Source organism: Falco biarmicus, chromosome 15 (genome assembly GCF_023638135.1).
Source record: "Falco biarmicus isolate bFalBia1 chromosome 15, bFalBia1.pri, whole genome shotgun sequence".
Taxonomy (NCBI): domain Eukaryota; kingdom Metazoa; phylum Chordata; class Aves; order Falconiformes; family Falconidae; genus Falco; species Falco biarmicus.
Genome location: NC_079302.1, coordinates 23,526,264 through 23,543,934, shown reverse-complemented (window position 1 = coordinate 23,543,934; position 17,671 = coordinate 23,526,264). Strand labels below are relative to the sequence as shown.

General features: G+C 49.2%; 1 protein-coding gene across 4 annotated transcripts in view; it reads right to left on the bottom strand.

Annotated features, from left to right (window-relative positions):
* PLEKHG4 (pleckstrin homology and RhoGEF domain containing G4) overlaps positions 1-17,671 on the bottom strand; it is an 89,558-nt gene that overhangs the window by 15,182 nt on the left and 56,705 nt on the right. For all 4 annotated transcript variants that reach the window (XR_008825730.1, XM_056360990.1, XM_056360991.1 and 1 more), the window contains exons 11-13: positions 15,506-15,644; positions 12,894-13,016; positions 12,151-12,342 (exon numbers count right to left, since the gene is read on the bottom strand). Coding sequence is in view for 3 of the 4 variants with exons in the window: in XM_056360990.1 (XP_056216965.1) it covers positions 12,151-12,342; positions 12,894-13,016; positions 15,506-15,644 (454 nt within the window). In the remaining variant the exon portion in view is untranslated. The remainder of the gene's footprint in view (positions 1-12,150; positions 12,343-12,893; positions 13,017-15,505; positions 15,645-17,671) is intronic.

Sequence of the window (17,671 nt, the reverse complement as noted above, 5' to 3'; positions counted from 1 at the left end):
TTACACCTCCCCAACCCAAACCTACCACAAACCCACCAGATTCCTCTGATGGCCAAGGTCCAGTGATCTCTAAGACACCTTTGTGGTGGCCAAGGCAGGAGACAGACACTGTGCACCTGCAGACAGATGCCAGAAGGGGCAATTTTAAGGGTGCCTACCTTTGTCCAAACCTCTTCTTTCTGTGGGGAGACAATGATTGTAACTGTATTTCTCTTGTCAAATAGGAAACTGGGTGTCTGAATAGGCAGAGAGTAAGTGGATCACAAACTCCCCAACTTTCTGCAGAAGAAAAATGCATCTAGGTGGGTGACTAACTCAGCTGCGAGGTTTCCTTCTGAATTTGAAGTGACTGCACAAGGGAGCTGGGCTGGGGTGATGAAAAGCCAAGACTGATCCCAATGGGAGCAACAATACAGGCAGGGATGCACTACAGCTGTGGGTATGATGACTGAAGCACTGCAACGAAAGAGACCAAGTCCCCATCCTTCTGTGGCGATGTCCCAGGACTGCAAGCCCACTCACTCCCCTGCTTTCCACCACACAGAGAGAGGGAAGCAGCACAAGAGCTGGAACTGTTGCCATGGACAGAGAAAAAGGAACCAATGTAATCAAACAAGCCCTGATCTAGCCTGCGTGCAGCTCCTGCATGTGAGCTGTTCCACCCTGCTGTTTGTTAGTGAGAGACAACTAATTGCAGGTCTTTGTGGTAAGAAACAACTGTACAACTCCCCATTTAACAAGACCTCTCACCACCACTATGTCCACTCTAGGTGCCCTAAACTTCACCTGTGAGTTTGGAGAGCAAGATGAGGTTGGCTTGCAGCAAAGGAGACAGAAACGGTGCAGCCAGAAAAGGTCAGTGCATCACCGGTACTGCTGTGAACTGAGCCATGTGCTTCCCAATGGCGACTATACACGATGCCACGTAGGCACTGACTCCAGCTACCCTGCTCTGCTGGCTGCCCCAGGTCTTGGCAATCAACCCTGCAGAGCTGAGACACCAGTCACAGCACTCATAGCACAAGGGCAGAGTGACAGGGCCCTCACCAGAAGACACGACCGAAGTAAACACTGCTCTCCTGCGTGACAACGCCTGCTCCCAGGTGTGCTCCTTTTACTACAGGTGCTCATTTGGGCTTATTCCCTCTTAAGTCCAATACGGCTTTAAGCCACTTTGAGAACCAACTCCTGCTCACAATACTGATGTCTCCCTTATCACAGGCTGCTGCACACACACCGTTAGCAGGGACCTGTGGCCGGAGGCTGCCTCATATGCTAACAGTTCAAAAAGACCACAGTTAAACCATTTTACATCAAAATATATTGAAAGGAAAATTAACCAGGCTAAAACCTTAACGTCACAAGAGCTGCCAACTGGCAAACAGTGACAAGCCTGTTTCTCTGCTAACTCAGAGACCAAGTAGTTACAGCAGAAAGGCTCACCACTCACTTGGACCTGCTTTGGGCTTTCCTCAGGCTCCCACCAACCGCTACTAATAGCGCCCATGAAGGAAGGGTCAGGGAAAGAGCAAGAGTTCAGGACCTGCAGATGTCCCCCTGACAAGTCGGGTTAAAAGAATCCATTAAAAAATAAACCTCATCCTACCTTCCCATCTGTACACAGGGGGTCCATCTCCTGGCTGCACCCAGCTCTGTGCTGTACATTACCATCCCCTATGGCCAGACTGAGGCAGGACCACTGCTTCAGTGCATCACCTCAGCTCCAGCTATTCACAAGCAAACGCTGCTAGACTAAATACCAGATTGAGGAGTCCTGGTAACCAGAGACAAGGCGGAGGGGGAAGGGGCTGCACTTCACATGAGAACTACTGAAGTGTGCAGAGAACACCCTGACTGGGCACAGGCCAGATCCCCTTTCTTTCACACTGCAAAAAAACAGGGAGAGAAAACATCCCAACTGACCCCAAATTCAAGCAAAATTCAAAGCAAGCCACCACTCGACACACAAGAGCTTTGGAGAAAACAATGCCTCCTAGACTTTGCAATGCTTTTTCCACATCTCCAAAAGCCAAAGCTCCTGCTCACTTCTAGCAAGATTTGCAGCTCTACAAACAGGCAGCTACGCTGGGGCGTACAAGAAACCATGTAACTGCAGAGCACAGGCATTTCAGCAAAGCCACAAAGAAGTAATCTCTCTACGCAGAGGTTCCCTCTCTTCCCCACCCTGCAGCATTCAACTTTTCCAAATTGCATTTGAAGCCCTGCCTGGGATTCATTAGCAGCAGAAACAAAACTAATCAAAACTGTGTTCTACGTGGGTTTTAGCTGGTGAAAGCTGAGCTTTGAACACCGAGGAAAGGACTCACCCTCGACATAAAAACCTAAACCATTTCTGAGTTGCTGTGTAGCTGGTGCTTCCCCTCCTCTCTCCAAGCGAGGAGAGACCACTAAAAATCACCAGTTTGCCTAAACCTAGCTGCTAAGGAAAACAAACTTTAAGCCCTGTATTTGCATTTCTGCCTGTTACCAAGTGCCAGATGCTGTACAAACACTGTGGGAGGGCAAAAGGATGAGAGACAAGTGCGAAGTGCAAACTCCTTGGATTTAGGCATAAGAAAGGAGAACAACTAGATACCCACAGCTGGGCAGGAAAGAACGAGAGTTCAGGGAAGCAACACTGCGCAGGGTTAGTCTCGGCACGCCACAGCCCGAGCACCAAAGGGTGCTTGTTAGAGCAACGCACTTGGAAATCCTTTTGCAGCAGCACTCTGGGTGAACGTGAACAGAGCTCAAAAATCCCTTTGATTCCCCTCTGGGCAGCCAGGCTTGACAAGTCCAGGAGAGTCTTAATTACAGAGGAATATAATTGGATAAAATAGGATTGCACATGATTTCTGCTCTCTTGACGACAGCATGAGGACCCAAAGGGCAAACGTGGCTCGTGCTGGAGCTGGCGTGCAGGACGCGCGCTTGATGTGCAGGACGCGCGCTTGCCCTTCTCTCAGTGCCGCAGCCGCCAGGCAACACCTGGGGCAGCTGTGTGAGGGACAGGCTGACTCAGCCGCTGAATCACAACCAACTGCAATAACCCCTGTTTAAGTACAATTCCGAGCTTCTACAGAGCAGCCTATGCCAGTTTCTCTATATATCTATATACAGACACACATATATGTCTATATGATGAACATATATGTATTTATACATGTATATATGTATAAAATGACTGCCTAGGAAGCTGGGCAGCAAGCGTCTGAGATTTGCCCTCCCCACAGCTTCTACTGCTCTGCAGCTGCAGAAAACCTCCCAACAGCCAACGACATGCAGTTTTCACTCCATTTTTCCTTTTTGCTCCACAGCCATGAGGGACTTTCCATCCTCAGGTAGCGTCTGCACTGATTTTTCTCCCCCTATTTTTGTGTCCCACCAAGGGAATTTTCTCAACATTTAAAGCTCCCAAGCCAGAGGACCGGGGTCTGGGTTTGCTCTCAGTAAAATCAGAAACTTTATGTTTGCCTTTGCTGGATACCAGCCTCCCCACATCTGAGGCACTGCCCATTGTTTCAGCAGCTTCATGCACCCATAGCAAAGCTTCTCTGTCAGTGAAATTCTGCTCACAACTCCTTCTTACCAGAATAAGGGCAGATGCTGTTTCAGTGCCTCGGTATTATCCTCCCTCCTTTCTGATGCTTCACCGGTTACAGACCCACACTGCACGCTGAAAACTCCTTCGGCCACTTTCTTCTCCCTGGCTGCTCCTAAACAACTGGAATCTGGTGGCTGGTCCTTCATTTGGCTACAGCCTACATCAGTCGCTACAGAGTTATGAAACCATCTTGAAGATTGACTTGAAAGAAGTTACACATGTTGAGTGCAACTCACTGATGGGTAAGAAAGCAGAAGGCATGAAGGAGTGAGCATATGCATTTGTGCATGTACGACCACTGCCTAGAGGAGGAGGAGGAGGAGGAAAAGGGTAGCATGTTTTCAGGCTTCTTTTAGTGAAGCAGAGAGCCAAGAGCCTCACGTTCCAGCCAAATTCAAGATCAAGCCACACAGAGATGTGAGATACGTCAGTCACTTGATATGCAGCAACTTGCACAACAGCAACAAATCGCTCTGTACAGACACTAATGTCACCTCCAGAGGATTTTTGCATGCTTCGCTTTTTTACATCTGTCCCGACAGCCACGTCATTACACTGCACAAATATCACTCCGTAATAGTATACCGCAGGCCAGTGAGGACAGAATGGACTGTGGTGTCCCCTGTCTGCTCTGCACTGGCTCCCTTTTAATGAGGTCCTCCATGGTCAGGAGGGGATTGTGACACCTCCAGTACACCCTTGGGCCTGCATGGGGAAGTGGATGCTTTCTCTGTGGTCTTCAATTCACATCTCACTTGTGACAGGCTGAGCCAAACTGCTTAATTATTCAGTGATGGGCTGGGACCTCTCTGCACAGTGCTGTTCGGCCACTTGTGCCTTGGGAGACGTGGAGCTGAAACTGAGCCCAGACACCCAGCACATCTGTTGGGCCGCCTTTCCTCGGGGTGGCTGACAAAGCCAGAAACAGCTCCCTGGTTTAAGAGCATGCTAAGATGTGCTTGGAGGATGAAGCCCCTGTGGAGCAGCCAAAGGAGCCTGGTCAGAGGCAGCGGGTGCTTGGGAGAGCCCTGTCCATATGTCCACAGCTTTTGATATGCAGATGGAGCCATTGTGAGCCTCAGCCCCATCTGTACACTGAGGGGAGCTTCATGTCCAGATTGCTTGAACAGATCTATTTAACTCCTGTGACTAAAGGGAATTCCAGCCTCCAGGAGGATCGGAGCATCCAGATGGATGCCAGCACATGAACATTCAGAAAATCTGTCACCCTGCACAGCTCCTAACCCAAGATCAGAGTGGAAAAAAACCCACCCAAAGACCACATTTTGCACACATGCACAGGGCTAGGGTCAGCTGAGGAAAGCCCTCTGCTTGCATCACATCTGACACCAAGTGCAATGCGCTCCCTTTACAGCACAGCTGCAACACAAGCTGGGAAATCCCTAAACCTGCTGGGAGGAAATGCTCCTTCTCTGCCATTACCAACCGGCTACCAGTGTCACCATCCAGCAGATTGAATCCCACCCAAGTCAGAGGGAGCTCCAGACCCCCAGACCACTGTCAATTTATGCTCACAGGCAGCCAAGGACACCGAGGAATATTTACACAGAAGTGCTGTGGCAGCCACACATGAATACAGAAGATGCTTTCAGCACATCTAGCATTGCCCCACTGCATACACAGTGGTGGCAGAACATGTTGGCACTCCTGTGATCTGGGAAGGCAGCTGAAGGGTGATCAGCCTACTCAAAAGATGCTATTCGCTGGCTGCCTCCCCCAGACTCTTCTTTCTGCTGTGCCCTCCAGCAAGGAGGAGAATGTGGCCAGCACAGTAGGAGGCAGAAAGACACCAGGCAGATGAAGGCTTCGCCCCCACCTCACACGTGCCACAAATACATCACACAGACCTCATACTGTGCTAAAGCAGAGCCCAAGGTGTTGGGCAGATGCCCAAAAGCATCTCAACCCAAGAAGACCTCACCTTCAACTGCAAATTGTGCTTGGATTGAGCACATGAAAACCCCTAATTAATTTACTGCTGCCCTGTAATACTGACGGACAAATTTATGCACCAATCTAACACCTGTGTTGTGCAACTAGAAAGGAGTACCAAGCGCGAATGCTACCTACCATTTAGCATTCGCCTACTGTCACAGAGCTTGCGTGTGGGACCTGGGGCACTGCTGTGATGCCAATTTGGCAATAAATTCACTGATGAAACACAGAAGAAAATAGACTGGGCACCAGCAGATCTAGCAGTGAATTACTGGAGAATTCATAAAACAGAACAGTTTCCAAATCACTAATTTTGCAAGACAGAAGAATAAGGGAGAGCTGTAGCAGTTCACATTTAAATGTTCAGGACTTCTTGTTTGTGCAAGAGGGCTATCTCAAACTCTGAGGCAAAGCAGAAACTTTCTGATACATGAGTACCTTTTGATGGGAACGTAAACATTACAAGCTTATTAACCTTGCAAGAAGGCTTCTCCAGCAAAAACCTGTCGGGAAAGAGAAGGGAGAGATTGCATGCATTAACCTTGCATGAACTCTGCCAGAGGATCAATTTTCCAGCCTCGAGGCTCAGTCCCCCAACTGCTTCAGGCTGCACATGCAAAAGAACACCCCTGAAATGGGAGCGCAAATCAGACTAGATGTCTGTCTAGGGGCATGACTTCACAAGTGTAACTGAAGAAGGAGAGAGGGAAGAGAGAGAGATCAGACAGCTGCTGTCAGTGCTAAAGCCAGACAAACAGTGCCTTCCCCTACAGCATCAGGAAGTCACAGCATGTATTCCTCTCCGTTGTGCTACTCAGATCTTCCTTCATCACCTTGAGAACTTGCACCAGATGAAAGCTGTTATGTGGGAATGTTGTGCAGCCCAGCCCCAAAAACAAAGCCAATCTCTACACAGAGGTGAAGAGAGAACAGCATGTATTAAGCCTCTCCCAGAGACTTTATTTTAAGTCACAGCAAAAACCTCATTTGCTCAGAGGTGCTAGGGGGCAAAGCCGTGTTCTGACCTGAGCATGACTGCTAGCAAGAGACAAGCAGCATGGCACCTGCATCTCTGTTCATACCAAGTGTGCTACAGTAAGGACATATCAAATGCCTCTTTTTCTACTCTCCACTTCTCCTCCAAGTACATTCCCCAAGTGGGGAATCATAACAACACCCTTTCAGCAAAATTCTCAAACTGTGCCAAACAGTCTGCAATAACAAAACAAAACAACACAACACACTTTCAGGTCACAGCCACCAGGATCCTTTCCAGCTTCCCACAGACCAGCATTCACAACCCTCCTTTTCCTCATCAAAGCCTAAGCAAAAAGAAACACCAATAATTTATCACCTAAAGGGAGCTTGATTCCCCCCCCCAAAACCATCATCTGCAACATTATATCCATACATGGTCAGAAAGGAAGCACAGCAGAAAATGAGCCATCAGCAGGTTGCTGTTCTGAATCTTTTGGGGAGAAGTGAGAAGTAACAACATCTGCGGAAGTCAGCTAATTTATCATGCCCTGGATTTCTGCTGTCACATCTAAGATCAGATCCATCTCTCGAAGCTGGGAATGCAGTGCCAGCAGGTCTCAGTCACTCAGGGGACAGGAGCCCAGCAAACCCTGGAGCAGTTGAGGCCAGCAGCCTCCTCTTGTGCTGTCCACAACCTGTAACAGCAGTCCAGGCAGCTCAAAGGGTACCACCTGCCCCGTGCACACATCCAGCTGGTTTGGAGGCATGCAGTCCCAGCAACAACTTTCTAGCTGCAGTTAAATTATGCCCACTGAAACGATCATGCAATAACCTCTAATAAAGAGACTGAGGGACAAACAGCACAACCCTGGGATTCAGAGGGACCATGCAAAGATGCACACAGCCCGCAGGGCTCTGTGTGAGTGCACAAAAGATGCACACAAAGCACTCTGATTCATGCTGGATGCATACAGACGCGCACAAGCAACCGCGTGAAAAGCCTTCTCTACATTGTTTTAAACAATCTCAATACAACTCACACGTCAGCTGGGGCGCCGGGCACTTGGTACTTCCAGGAGGGTTTTTGCAGTGTCTGTCTGCTGTCGGCGTTAGGATGGGGTGTATGCGACTCGGAGGGAAGGTGCATGGAGATGCACAGAGGCTCTCCTGCCAGCGGGGCAGGAGGGGTGGGCAGAAGGGCCCCAACCCCTCTGTGGGCCCCAGAAGCAGCAACACTTGTTCACAGGATGGAATGAAAAAAGGCTGGCATTCCTACAGCAGCAAGGACAATGGGGAGGGATGAGGAAGCACTGCCATAATCAAATGCAGGCCAGCTGGCCCTCCCCCAGGAAGGGCAGGCACCTCCTTCACTTGCCAAAGGCTTTGTTTTCTAAGCCACAAAGAACGAAGTGTCTGAGGAGGAGAGCCAGCGGAGGAGGAGAGCCAGCGGAGGAGGAGAGTGGAGAACCCGTGTGGGGGCAGATGCACGTATGAGCGCAGGTAGCCCGGTCCTTGCTCCTCGAGGATGTCACCGCAGATGGAGAGGGCTTGGGCCAACAATCCGCCTGCTCCAAGTAGAGCTCTGAGCTCGTAAGCAGCAGAAAGAAGCCAGGGATGGCTGGAGATCACTACTGAGGAACCAGAATCGGCACAGGCTGATAGCCAGGGGTCCTTTGAGGGAAGGGATCCAAGGGTGGCTGACAGAATACCACTGAAAGAACAGCTCACGGAGCAGAGCCCAAAGAAATCCCAACAGCGGAAACACTACCATTTCTCAACCCACGAATCCTGAGCAGCAGGACTCAAGAGCCTCTCTCGGAAAGCAAATGCAAAGTAAGGGCCCAAGCTGTGCGAGGCTCCTAAGGCCAGGGCAGAGCAATGCCCATACTTTTCCCAAGCACCAAAAGAGGCAGCATTTTGCACAACATCCTGACAAGCAGGAAAAAGCCCCTGGAGCTGCCTCAGGCCCTCCTGTAATGATACAGGCAGCTCAGCTGCAGGCTCCGGGCCCCACACCACCGCATGGCTGCAGGGTGTGCAGACGCTGAGCCGGTGCGATGGGACTCTGCCCTTTCTGGTTGGGTCACTGCTTTCTTCCAGAGTGACTTTTGCCAGCAAGTATCACACACCTTCACTACTGCTTTCTGTAGGACTGGTGGTCACCCCAGGGCTGGCAGATACTGCGCTGTGTGCTCCAGTGCATTAGACATGCCGCTGCGAGTTAGGTAGGTGCGGTCCTGACAGGGGGCACAGCCCTCACATGGCCGTTTCAAGCCTGTGGTCCAGGCAGCTGGGCACTTTGCTTATGGTAAAGTCAAAAGCATGCAAAGACCTGGGATATAAGAGCGACCTGGGAAATAATTTCACCCAAAGAAAGGCTGAAAAAGGAAAAAATGTGAAGGCTAACAAGGTGAGCAAGGAGAGGGAGACTTGCTCTTAACTCCTCCTGGCACTGATGGTGTGCCTATGGCAGTGTTACCGGGAAGCCAGGACAGGCAGCGGGAGAGAAGGGTACTGGGGGATGCCCTTTCAAGCACCCCAGAAAAAAGCAGACATTAGTGCTTTTGGTACAACATACACACCCCTGCTTGGTCAGCTTCCCAGTTCTCCCCCAACGCACTGTGTGGTGCCAGATCCCAACAGTCTTGGAACTGAGTAAGCAAGGGACAGCAGCCAGAGCAGGCCTGATGCCACAGGAAGATGGCAGGTCCCCGAGTATGCCCGCACTGAGTTTGTGGTACTGGAAAACAATCCTCCGTCCACAGTCAGAGATGGGGAAGGCAGCTTCCTACACCACTCCGCCGGCCTCAGCCCAGCCGTCATCCAGCTCCCGTCAGGCACCAAGAGCTCCTGCCACAAAGGAAGTGGGGACAAATGGAAACATCCAGCTTGGCATTGGACATGGCCTTGGGGAGGGAACCCTGCCAGCCCATGCGCAAGCTCCATGTGGTCTGGCCCAGCTCAGCCTGCCTCACCGCAGGGAGTTCTGACAGGCCATCAGGAGCTGTCAGGCAGTGAAAAAACACGGTACAGCCTCCTGATGGACCATATGGGGTTGTGCTGTCCTGTCCCATGGCCTGTCCAGCAGCCACAGGCAGCACCCTATGAAACACTGCCCCACCACAAGAAAGTCCAGCAAGCAGAGCCTCCCATTCCTAGTAGGCAACAAAGTACATGAGGGATGAATAACATGATCCCCGTGGTGGGTGCTCCACTCCCCTTGGCACACGCTGAGATGTCTGGAGAGATCTGAGCTTGCCAGCTCATTACTGCAGTGTACATTGCTTATGCATCTTCAGGCTTCTTCCCTAAATCCTGGGGTCTGGCATGCCACAGGCTCTTTACAAGAAGGAAAAATCAAGGACATTGCTTAGTGCAGACTTCTGCTGTTGTTATCCCCCTCAGATATTAGGGGAGAGAGAATAGGGTTAGGCTGACACTGACAAGATCACTGCAGGAAGGTCAAAGCAGAAGAGAAGGTCAGCATCAGAAGAGAGAAATCAGTTTAGATAACATCTTCTGCTTTCCCCCCACCTCCCAGACTACACCACTGACTTTGCTTTGGGAAGGCAGAAAGTATTCTGGAGATCAAGATCAAAATAACCAGCACTGAAAGAACTTTCATGCTGCGCAGCAATTTCTGCACTCATCCTACAGCTGCAGGATGTATTCCCAACCCCCAACCCCTGGTTTCAGTTGGCCATCAGCTCAGAATACACACATGCTATATTTACAACACTGGCATTGTTTATAGTTCTGAAACCAGTGAGATCAGAATCCTCCTCCCTCACTAAGCGAGATACCTCTCCTCCACACCAAAGCGGTGTGCAGACACACTGTGCTGCTATCGTTCAGTTTTCACTGGGGCTGTGCATCATGAAAGGCATAACCAAGAGGGATGATGCTGTTGCTGCCAAGGACTGCATCCCCAGTTGTCATCCACCAAAAAGAAGCTGTATGAGTGGTGCTATGATGCCCTAAGAAAAGAAATGGGCCATTGTTGGGGTCTGTATAACACTTGAGCCTCTAAGAACGGCCCAGGCTTTGAAAAGCTTTGAAACTGTGGAAGAACACGTATCACCAACTATCCTGGCAGCCCAAGAGCTGCCACCGTGATGTGGTTTCCATGCCTGAACAGAGAATGGATCAGCCATCGTGTGCTACAGTCCAGGTCTGGTGCTCCAGAGATTTCCAGGCTGGGCGGGGTGGGTTCATACAGGACCAACGTTTGGCTTGGCCATGGAACTGCCAATATGCCGAGCAGGGCTGGCACCTTTACGTGGCCCAGTTTATCAGAAGAACAATGACAAAAGCCATCCTTAGCAGGATCCTTCCGAGTACCCCCCATGACGGCAAGGGGTGTTCAGGGACCAGAGCAGGCCCTGAATGTCTGTGCTCAGCGAGTGAGCAGAGCACAGGTTCTTGCCATTCTCTTACAGCATGAGAGGCACTTTTCTCTCCACTGCAGGGAGGAAAAAGTAAATTACATATTCCCATAGCAAGAGTGTTCTGCACCCTCACAAGAAACTGTACAGATGATCTAGAGCAGACCTGCAGAGCATCACCAAACAAACGCAATCCGTACATGTCCTGACAGCAATGTTCTGGGCTGCTTTCTCTACTTTCCTCCCTCGCACAGGATGCTTCTCGATGTTTTCATGTTAACTGAATTTCTTTCCCCCTCCTCTGAGCACTTCTGGCTGCCAAGGCAGCTCAGAGACAGCAGCTAAGTGCCACCTACATCTGGTACAGCTTAACTTTTAGTGTCTATTCTTTCTGGAATTTGAGAACCTCAATACCTAATGTTTGTACAAGTGTGGAATAAATGGAGTACAGGCTCCCTGGCCTTCAGTGCTTGCCAAAGCTGTATTTTAAAATGCACTTAGAAAATCCTACTGTTTATTCATCTGCAACTTTAGAAATTAAAGGACACGAAATCCAACTGCAGGTCTGCTGAATGGGCGCATCTGCATTAAATCAAACAGGTGAGAAGGCCAGGCACTCAGCACAGTCACCACACACATCCCCTCCTCCTGCTTTCCAGATGCCTGGGCCAACCCAGTCCCCTCGTTTGCTCAGCCACACTTCCCAGCACCCCGTTCTGGTGCTCCGTTTCCTGACACAGGCCTCCACGAGAGAGAAGCTGGGCTATATTTAGGGCTGAATCACAGGGTGCTACTCCTGATGTGTCAACAGGCTGAATTTACCAGCGTGTAAGGACACAGCACGAACACAAGGCAGGTAGCCTACCCTGGCATGGTGACCAAGACAAGCAACCAATCTCTTGGCCCTTATTGTCAGAGCCAGCACCACCATAATCCTGTCTGCTGTGGCCATGAGAGGGGCCCTAAAGCTACAGCTGAGACAGGAAGACCTCTGTTCTTAACACATGCAGACATTTTATTGAATACACATCCATCCTTTCTTCCACATACTGACTTGAAAAAAATCACTGCAGACATATGAGCATGACGGAGCTTTGACAGGTCATAGGTCCAGCTCCCTGTCAGTGCACACACACTGTTTCACACCTTTCATAAACAAGCAAGTTCTGGATTGAGTCCAAGCAGGCTTTTTACTCCGTCCTCTGTGCAGAAGACGCCTTGTCTTACCTTGTCAAAGAATTCGTACAGCCTGACCGTCTCACAGATTCGGTGCCTGTTTTCATCCAGTTGAGTGCAGAACTCCTCCAACTGATCTTTGTAGCTCTGCAGCTTTCCCCTGTAAGAATGCACATCCACAGACGGAAAGTCTTCCCATCGATCCATCTTCTTTAGTGCTTCCTGCCCTCTTCTGCAATATTCCTGAAAGCAAAATGGGATTGCGTTTGAGGATAGAGACCTGACACGGACAGTAGATAAGTCTTCAAGGTCATTAATAGCTAGGGCTAATTAGACTGTTTCTTAAGGTTCAAATCACAGGAGCAGGGGTGTACTTGTTTACAGAATAATTCTAGAGAACCCTGACCTCTTTTATGATTTATGTTAGCCACACAGCTGCTTGTAAAGGCCTATATGGCAGCTTGTAAAGGCCTATGCAGCAAGGCCACCGGTCAATTAAGATCAGAGGCAGCGTCACAAGCACATCAAGGGAGTAACCAAAAAAAATCCATCTTCTATCACAGTAGTTATTTTCCTGAAGACTGGCAAATACCATCTACTAATGTGCTGAGCTGGTGGCTTTGTCTACAAGAGAGCAGGGAGGCTAAACAGTGCTAAGGAATGACACACACCTTGGTGATGAACCCTCTACCAATGCCATCTTAGCATCATGGGTTTGGCTGAGCATGTACAAGGCACATACGCTACCAAATCAGACCCTGGGGAACACATTTTTCCAATCAGACAACACTTACACTGGCAACAAGATCAAACTCCCTGAACTGCTTTTGTGCTTGAAGCAGCATCTCCAGAGAATCATCCAGGTTGATTGTTTCCTTTAGCCGTTTTCTGCCAACATTCTCAATCCAACCGCTGACCTAGGAGAAAAGGGAGAAGCTCCACTATTAGTCACCCTGTGCTACTCACCAGGGCAGGCCTTCATGTGGAAAGAGCAAGGAACTGCTCTCTTAACTGGTCATTTCATTACTGGAAAGAATGTGCATGTACACTTCTCCCCCCATCCTAGCATTTCAGCCTGAGCCTCCTGCTAGGAGCCTTTCCACTTCAAGTTACTGAGTAATTGCAAAGCTCTGCTATTGCTCAATAGCCTTAGGCATAAACACAGCAAGTAGCTGCTTGGGCTCTGTTTCGGGTGAGCCATGACCTAATGCGAGCTCTGCAACCTGCAGGCTGGCCTTATGTTCTTATTATTGTTACCCCCAAGTGGGATAAAATCTCCCCGCAGCCAGATTTCCTACATCACTTCCCTCTTCTGACTGGCAGGACATGAACTACATCAGTATGAACGTACTGACAGATTCTCCCCCTTCTGCAATGTTTCATGGTTCTCTAGGACTCACACCTACTGGTTTTCTGAAAGCAGCTCACTGCAAAGCTATGCAGTAACTGCAGGTTCCTCAGCAGCGCCCAGCCACTGCTGCAGTTATAAGTCCATATCCTCAAACATGGATAGAAGACTAACAAAAGCGTCCTAAAAGCAAAGCAGACACAGGAGGCCGGGCAGGGTAACACAGCATCTCCATCAACAGTGGGTTTTAAAAACTCATCAGTAAACTGGTCTGCAATGCTTCAGGCATAGCTGCACCTCAGGGAAGGGACAGGCTAAATGTTTCTTAATTCCCATGCATCCTGTTTTCCTGTATTATCTAAATCCATATCTCAACTCAGCCCCACAGTCAAGGACAAACTCCTAGTCCTGTGAACTGAGAGAGGGTCTGTGCCCACAGACCAAGCCCACGAGAAGATGGGGGTGGGCTCCCAGAATGGGACCCTTACTGCAGCTGCTGCCTAGAGCTCCTAGGCAGGCTTAAAAGCAGGAGCAGCTGCTGCCATCACTGGTGATCTGCAAGCAAAGTAAGCTAGGAGCAGTTAGCTTTGCTTAATTCTATCAAAAGAGAGTTCAGCTTAAAGCAGGGGCAGGCTGCAGAGCCTGCCTTTGTGCATTTTTTCATTTCTGTTTGGTATTAGGAACCTGTGTGTTTAAGGCAGTTTTTCTAGGTTCTTGCATCACACTTCTTGTCCTGAACACATAGTACATGGCGCCTGAGCGTCTACCTCCAAATGGGAAGTCATTAAAACTCTTGGATCCACTTTGGCCTGTGAAAACATCAGGCAGGCTACAGCCTCCTTTGCAAATTCAGTTCTCTCCAGAGGAGAATAGCCCAGAATCCTAGAAGAGCAATGGCGAAACTGGTCCTAGTACTGATCTTTAAGGACACAGGTTCCTAAGGTGAGCTCCAAAGAGCACACAACCCTTCACAGACACAGGGTAGTAAGTGATAAATAAAACTTCTCACTGTTGACAAGCTGCAGCAACAGAGACTATGCGACTCCGTAATCTCGAGGTTGAGTTCAGGCTTAGGCATCTGTAACACTGAAAGAACTGATCAGACCTCAAGGGACACTCGGGCAGCCTGAGCTACTTTATGAGTTTTTAAGGTCCTCTACCTACACAGCTATAGGTTGCAAAGGTCTTTTTGAAAGCCAGTGCCTGTTTTCTTCAATCATTCCACAGCTGTGAAGAGTTTCAATCAGCACCCTGTGAAGGGAAGCTTCAGCTCCCACAGAAGTGCAGAGAGGTGGGGAGGGCTGAGCATGGCTTTTGGGCTAAGGACAGGAGGCTGCTCCCTTGCCTCGAGCCTGTGTGCAGGGCTGCACCCAGAGGCAAAAGGAGTGTGCCTGGGGCTGCACCCAGAGGGGAAGGAGTGTGCCTGGGGCTTATCAGATAGCAGAGACCCGAGTACTGCACAGGAATCTAAACAACACAGTGCACAGCAGGGATGGGCAGCTCGCGTGGGGGTTGCAGTGCATGGCTCACTCCATAGCAGGATGTAGGCAAACCCTGCAGGACCTACAGCCCAGAGGGGACACACAGACTCATCACCAGCTTGTCATCACTCTGCTGCTTCTCAAGGTGGAGCATGAAGAAGGGCTCCTCAATAGTCTTGCTGGGAGGGTATTTTTGCTCAACAACATAAAAAGACATCCCGCCTCCAAGTGTACAGCTTACCGATGAGCCACTACAGTGTGGTCTTCAAGTATGGAAAAACATCACAGATTGTTATGGCATTTGACTGACCCACACCTAAAGAGCAGCCAGGAGACTTTCACCTGGCATCAGGAGATACAAGTCAAAACAGTACCTTGGTTCTCAGCACATCTGAAAAAAAAAATCTCACATCTGGAGAAAAAAAATATGTCAAATTCTTATGTTCAGTTGTTCTTTTTAAGGACCTACAGGCTTCACTCTACACCATCACACAGGAGACCAACAGGCCCAGTACCTGCTGCGGGACGCACGGTCAGAGGGTGGCAGCAGGTAGTCACTGGAACCGACAGGCCTTACCTCCTTAAAACACTCTTCCACTTTCTCGAACTCCATCACCAGTTCCAGTTCCTGAATGCGTTTGTTTGACAGCATCACCAGCCGGTGAACGCCCTCATCAACTCGATTATAAAGCACACTGGCAGCATCAAGTGCGTCTCTGGAAGGGGACACAAGTCTGGTCAGGGGTTTTGCATTAGGTCCTTCCCCCAGCACTTCATGCAAACGTGACCTGGCTAACAGCAGCACTTCAGTCGTCCTCCCTCCCATAACAGCCATCTCCTTACGGAGAACAGAAGCAGAAAGGAGAATAATGCTGGTCCCTGCACATTCCTGTGACTCACCACTCTGATCCCAATGCAGACAACCTGGCAGGAAGGACAAGAGCATCTCCTCCCAGCCAGGCTCCTTGCAAAATTTACTGTCCTTGTCACACTTTCAGACAGGATACTCGGCTTTTCATAAATACAGATTATTGCCTCAATGGGCTTTCACAAAACACAGGGTCAGGCAGTCTCAGTGTCTAAAACACCATTTGAATTAAATTTAAATAAGTAAATAAGCAACGACTCAGAAGCATATTTCTCCTGAGTGACAACAACATAAAGCACCTGATGCTCCACTCACTCTTAGGATTTCTATCAGCCAAACAAAAATGCAAAGTGTCCAGCACTCCAGCACCAAGAGAAATTCAATTTTATGATGTCGTACTGGAAAGATTCATAGACAGAGCTCCCCGTCTTCCACAGGCAGTTGCGCCGACCAAAGCCCAACAGGCAACACCAGGCAGCACTCTCCCTGCCAGCCCGGCCACAGCAGAAGTCAACATCCTCATGTAGAGGCAGGAATGGAGGGGCTCAGGCTGGAGCCCAGTGCCTTTGGATCTGCTGGACCCCTTGCCAGGGTCTAGGCAAGATGATGAATGTTAGCAAGTTCCTGTCAGATGTGTGCAACACAGGCTCGGGTGAATTGTCCCAGGATTCAAGAGACAGAACAGCATTCAAGCTTATTCTTTCTTTCTTATATTTCTTTATAAATTATATTTTCCCTCCTCTTACTATATATGGACTCAACAGACACCTACAACAAAATACAGCCTCCTTGGGCTGTGCTCTGCGCTGGCGTGTTCAGCCACCTGACCATCTCCCATACTCACCCTAAACCAGCTTTCATTTTGCAATTGTCTTACAACCTTCTGGCTTATGACAGCATGGCTTTTTTTATCATATTATTAAAATTATCAAAAGCACTTATGAAATAGATAGCTAAAACTCTTAAAGCTTTGTAAATGTAAATTAATACAATCAATTCAGCATACAGATTATTTATGTCTTGGGTTGCAGGCAACCTTGAACATAGGAAATGCAGCTGAATATGAGCATTTAGTGGCAACCACCCCACAGTTCTTAGGTAGTACTTAACTGACATGAGGTAGTGCAATGGGTCTGGACAACTAGCTCTTGCATAGCAGAAATCCACAGGATTTTTCCATTCAGAATTCCACCCAGTGTACAACAGCCAACTTCTCAAACCTCAGGCTCTTAGAATCTTTTGTTTTTCCTCTTCAAAATGCCATTAGACCAAATGAACTTCTCCAAAGTTCAGCCAAAAATACCCGAATTGTTTCTGGACTAAGATCAGTGCTACCGCAGTGCAGAGGAGACAGGTTCTCTACAGAGAATCTGCAAGCTTCCATGGAAAGATCCTAGCTGTAATGCCGCTCCTGCGTTTCCCAAAACCACTGTAAACAAACAGTGATGATATGAGCCTCCTGTTTTGTAATCCTTTCCCAGGGACAGACCCAGATCCAACCCAGGAGGCTTCCAGCGGCAGAGCCATAACCACTGTCCAAGCCGAGCTCTGAAAAGTGTGTTTACAAAGCAGGTTCTTGAAGGCCAGTTCCCATCAGCTGCAGTGACACAGCTAGGACAGCTAATGAGAAACAGTTCAGAAGATCGCTGAAAGTTATATTTGGTAACAACATTAATGCTGTTAGGTTTTGTGCAGCAGAGTGTATCTGTCAGGTCCTAGTTTCTGAATAAAGCACCACCGTACCGATGGCCAGACAGGTAGACACCCTTCGGTCTTACTCCCGTGGTTCTGAAGTCCTTGCTGGGGAATTTAATTTAATGCTCTCATCCACTCAGGAAAGCACAGCAACACAGCAAATGCTCTTCCTCCCACCGG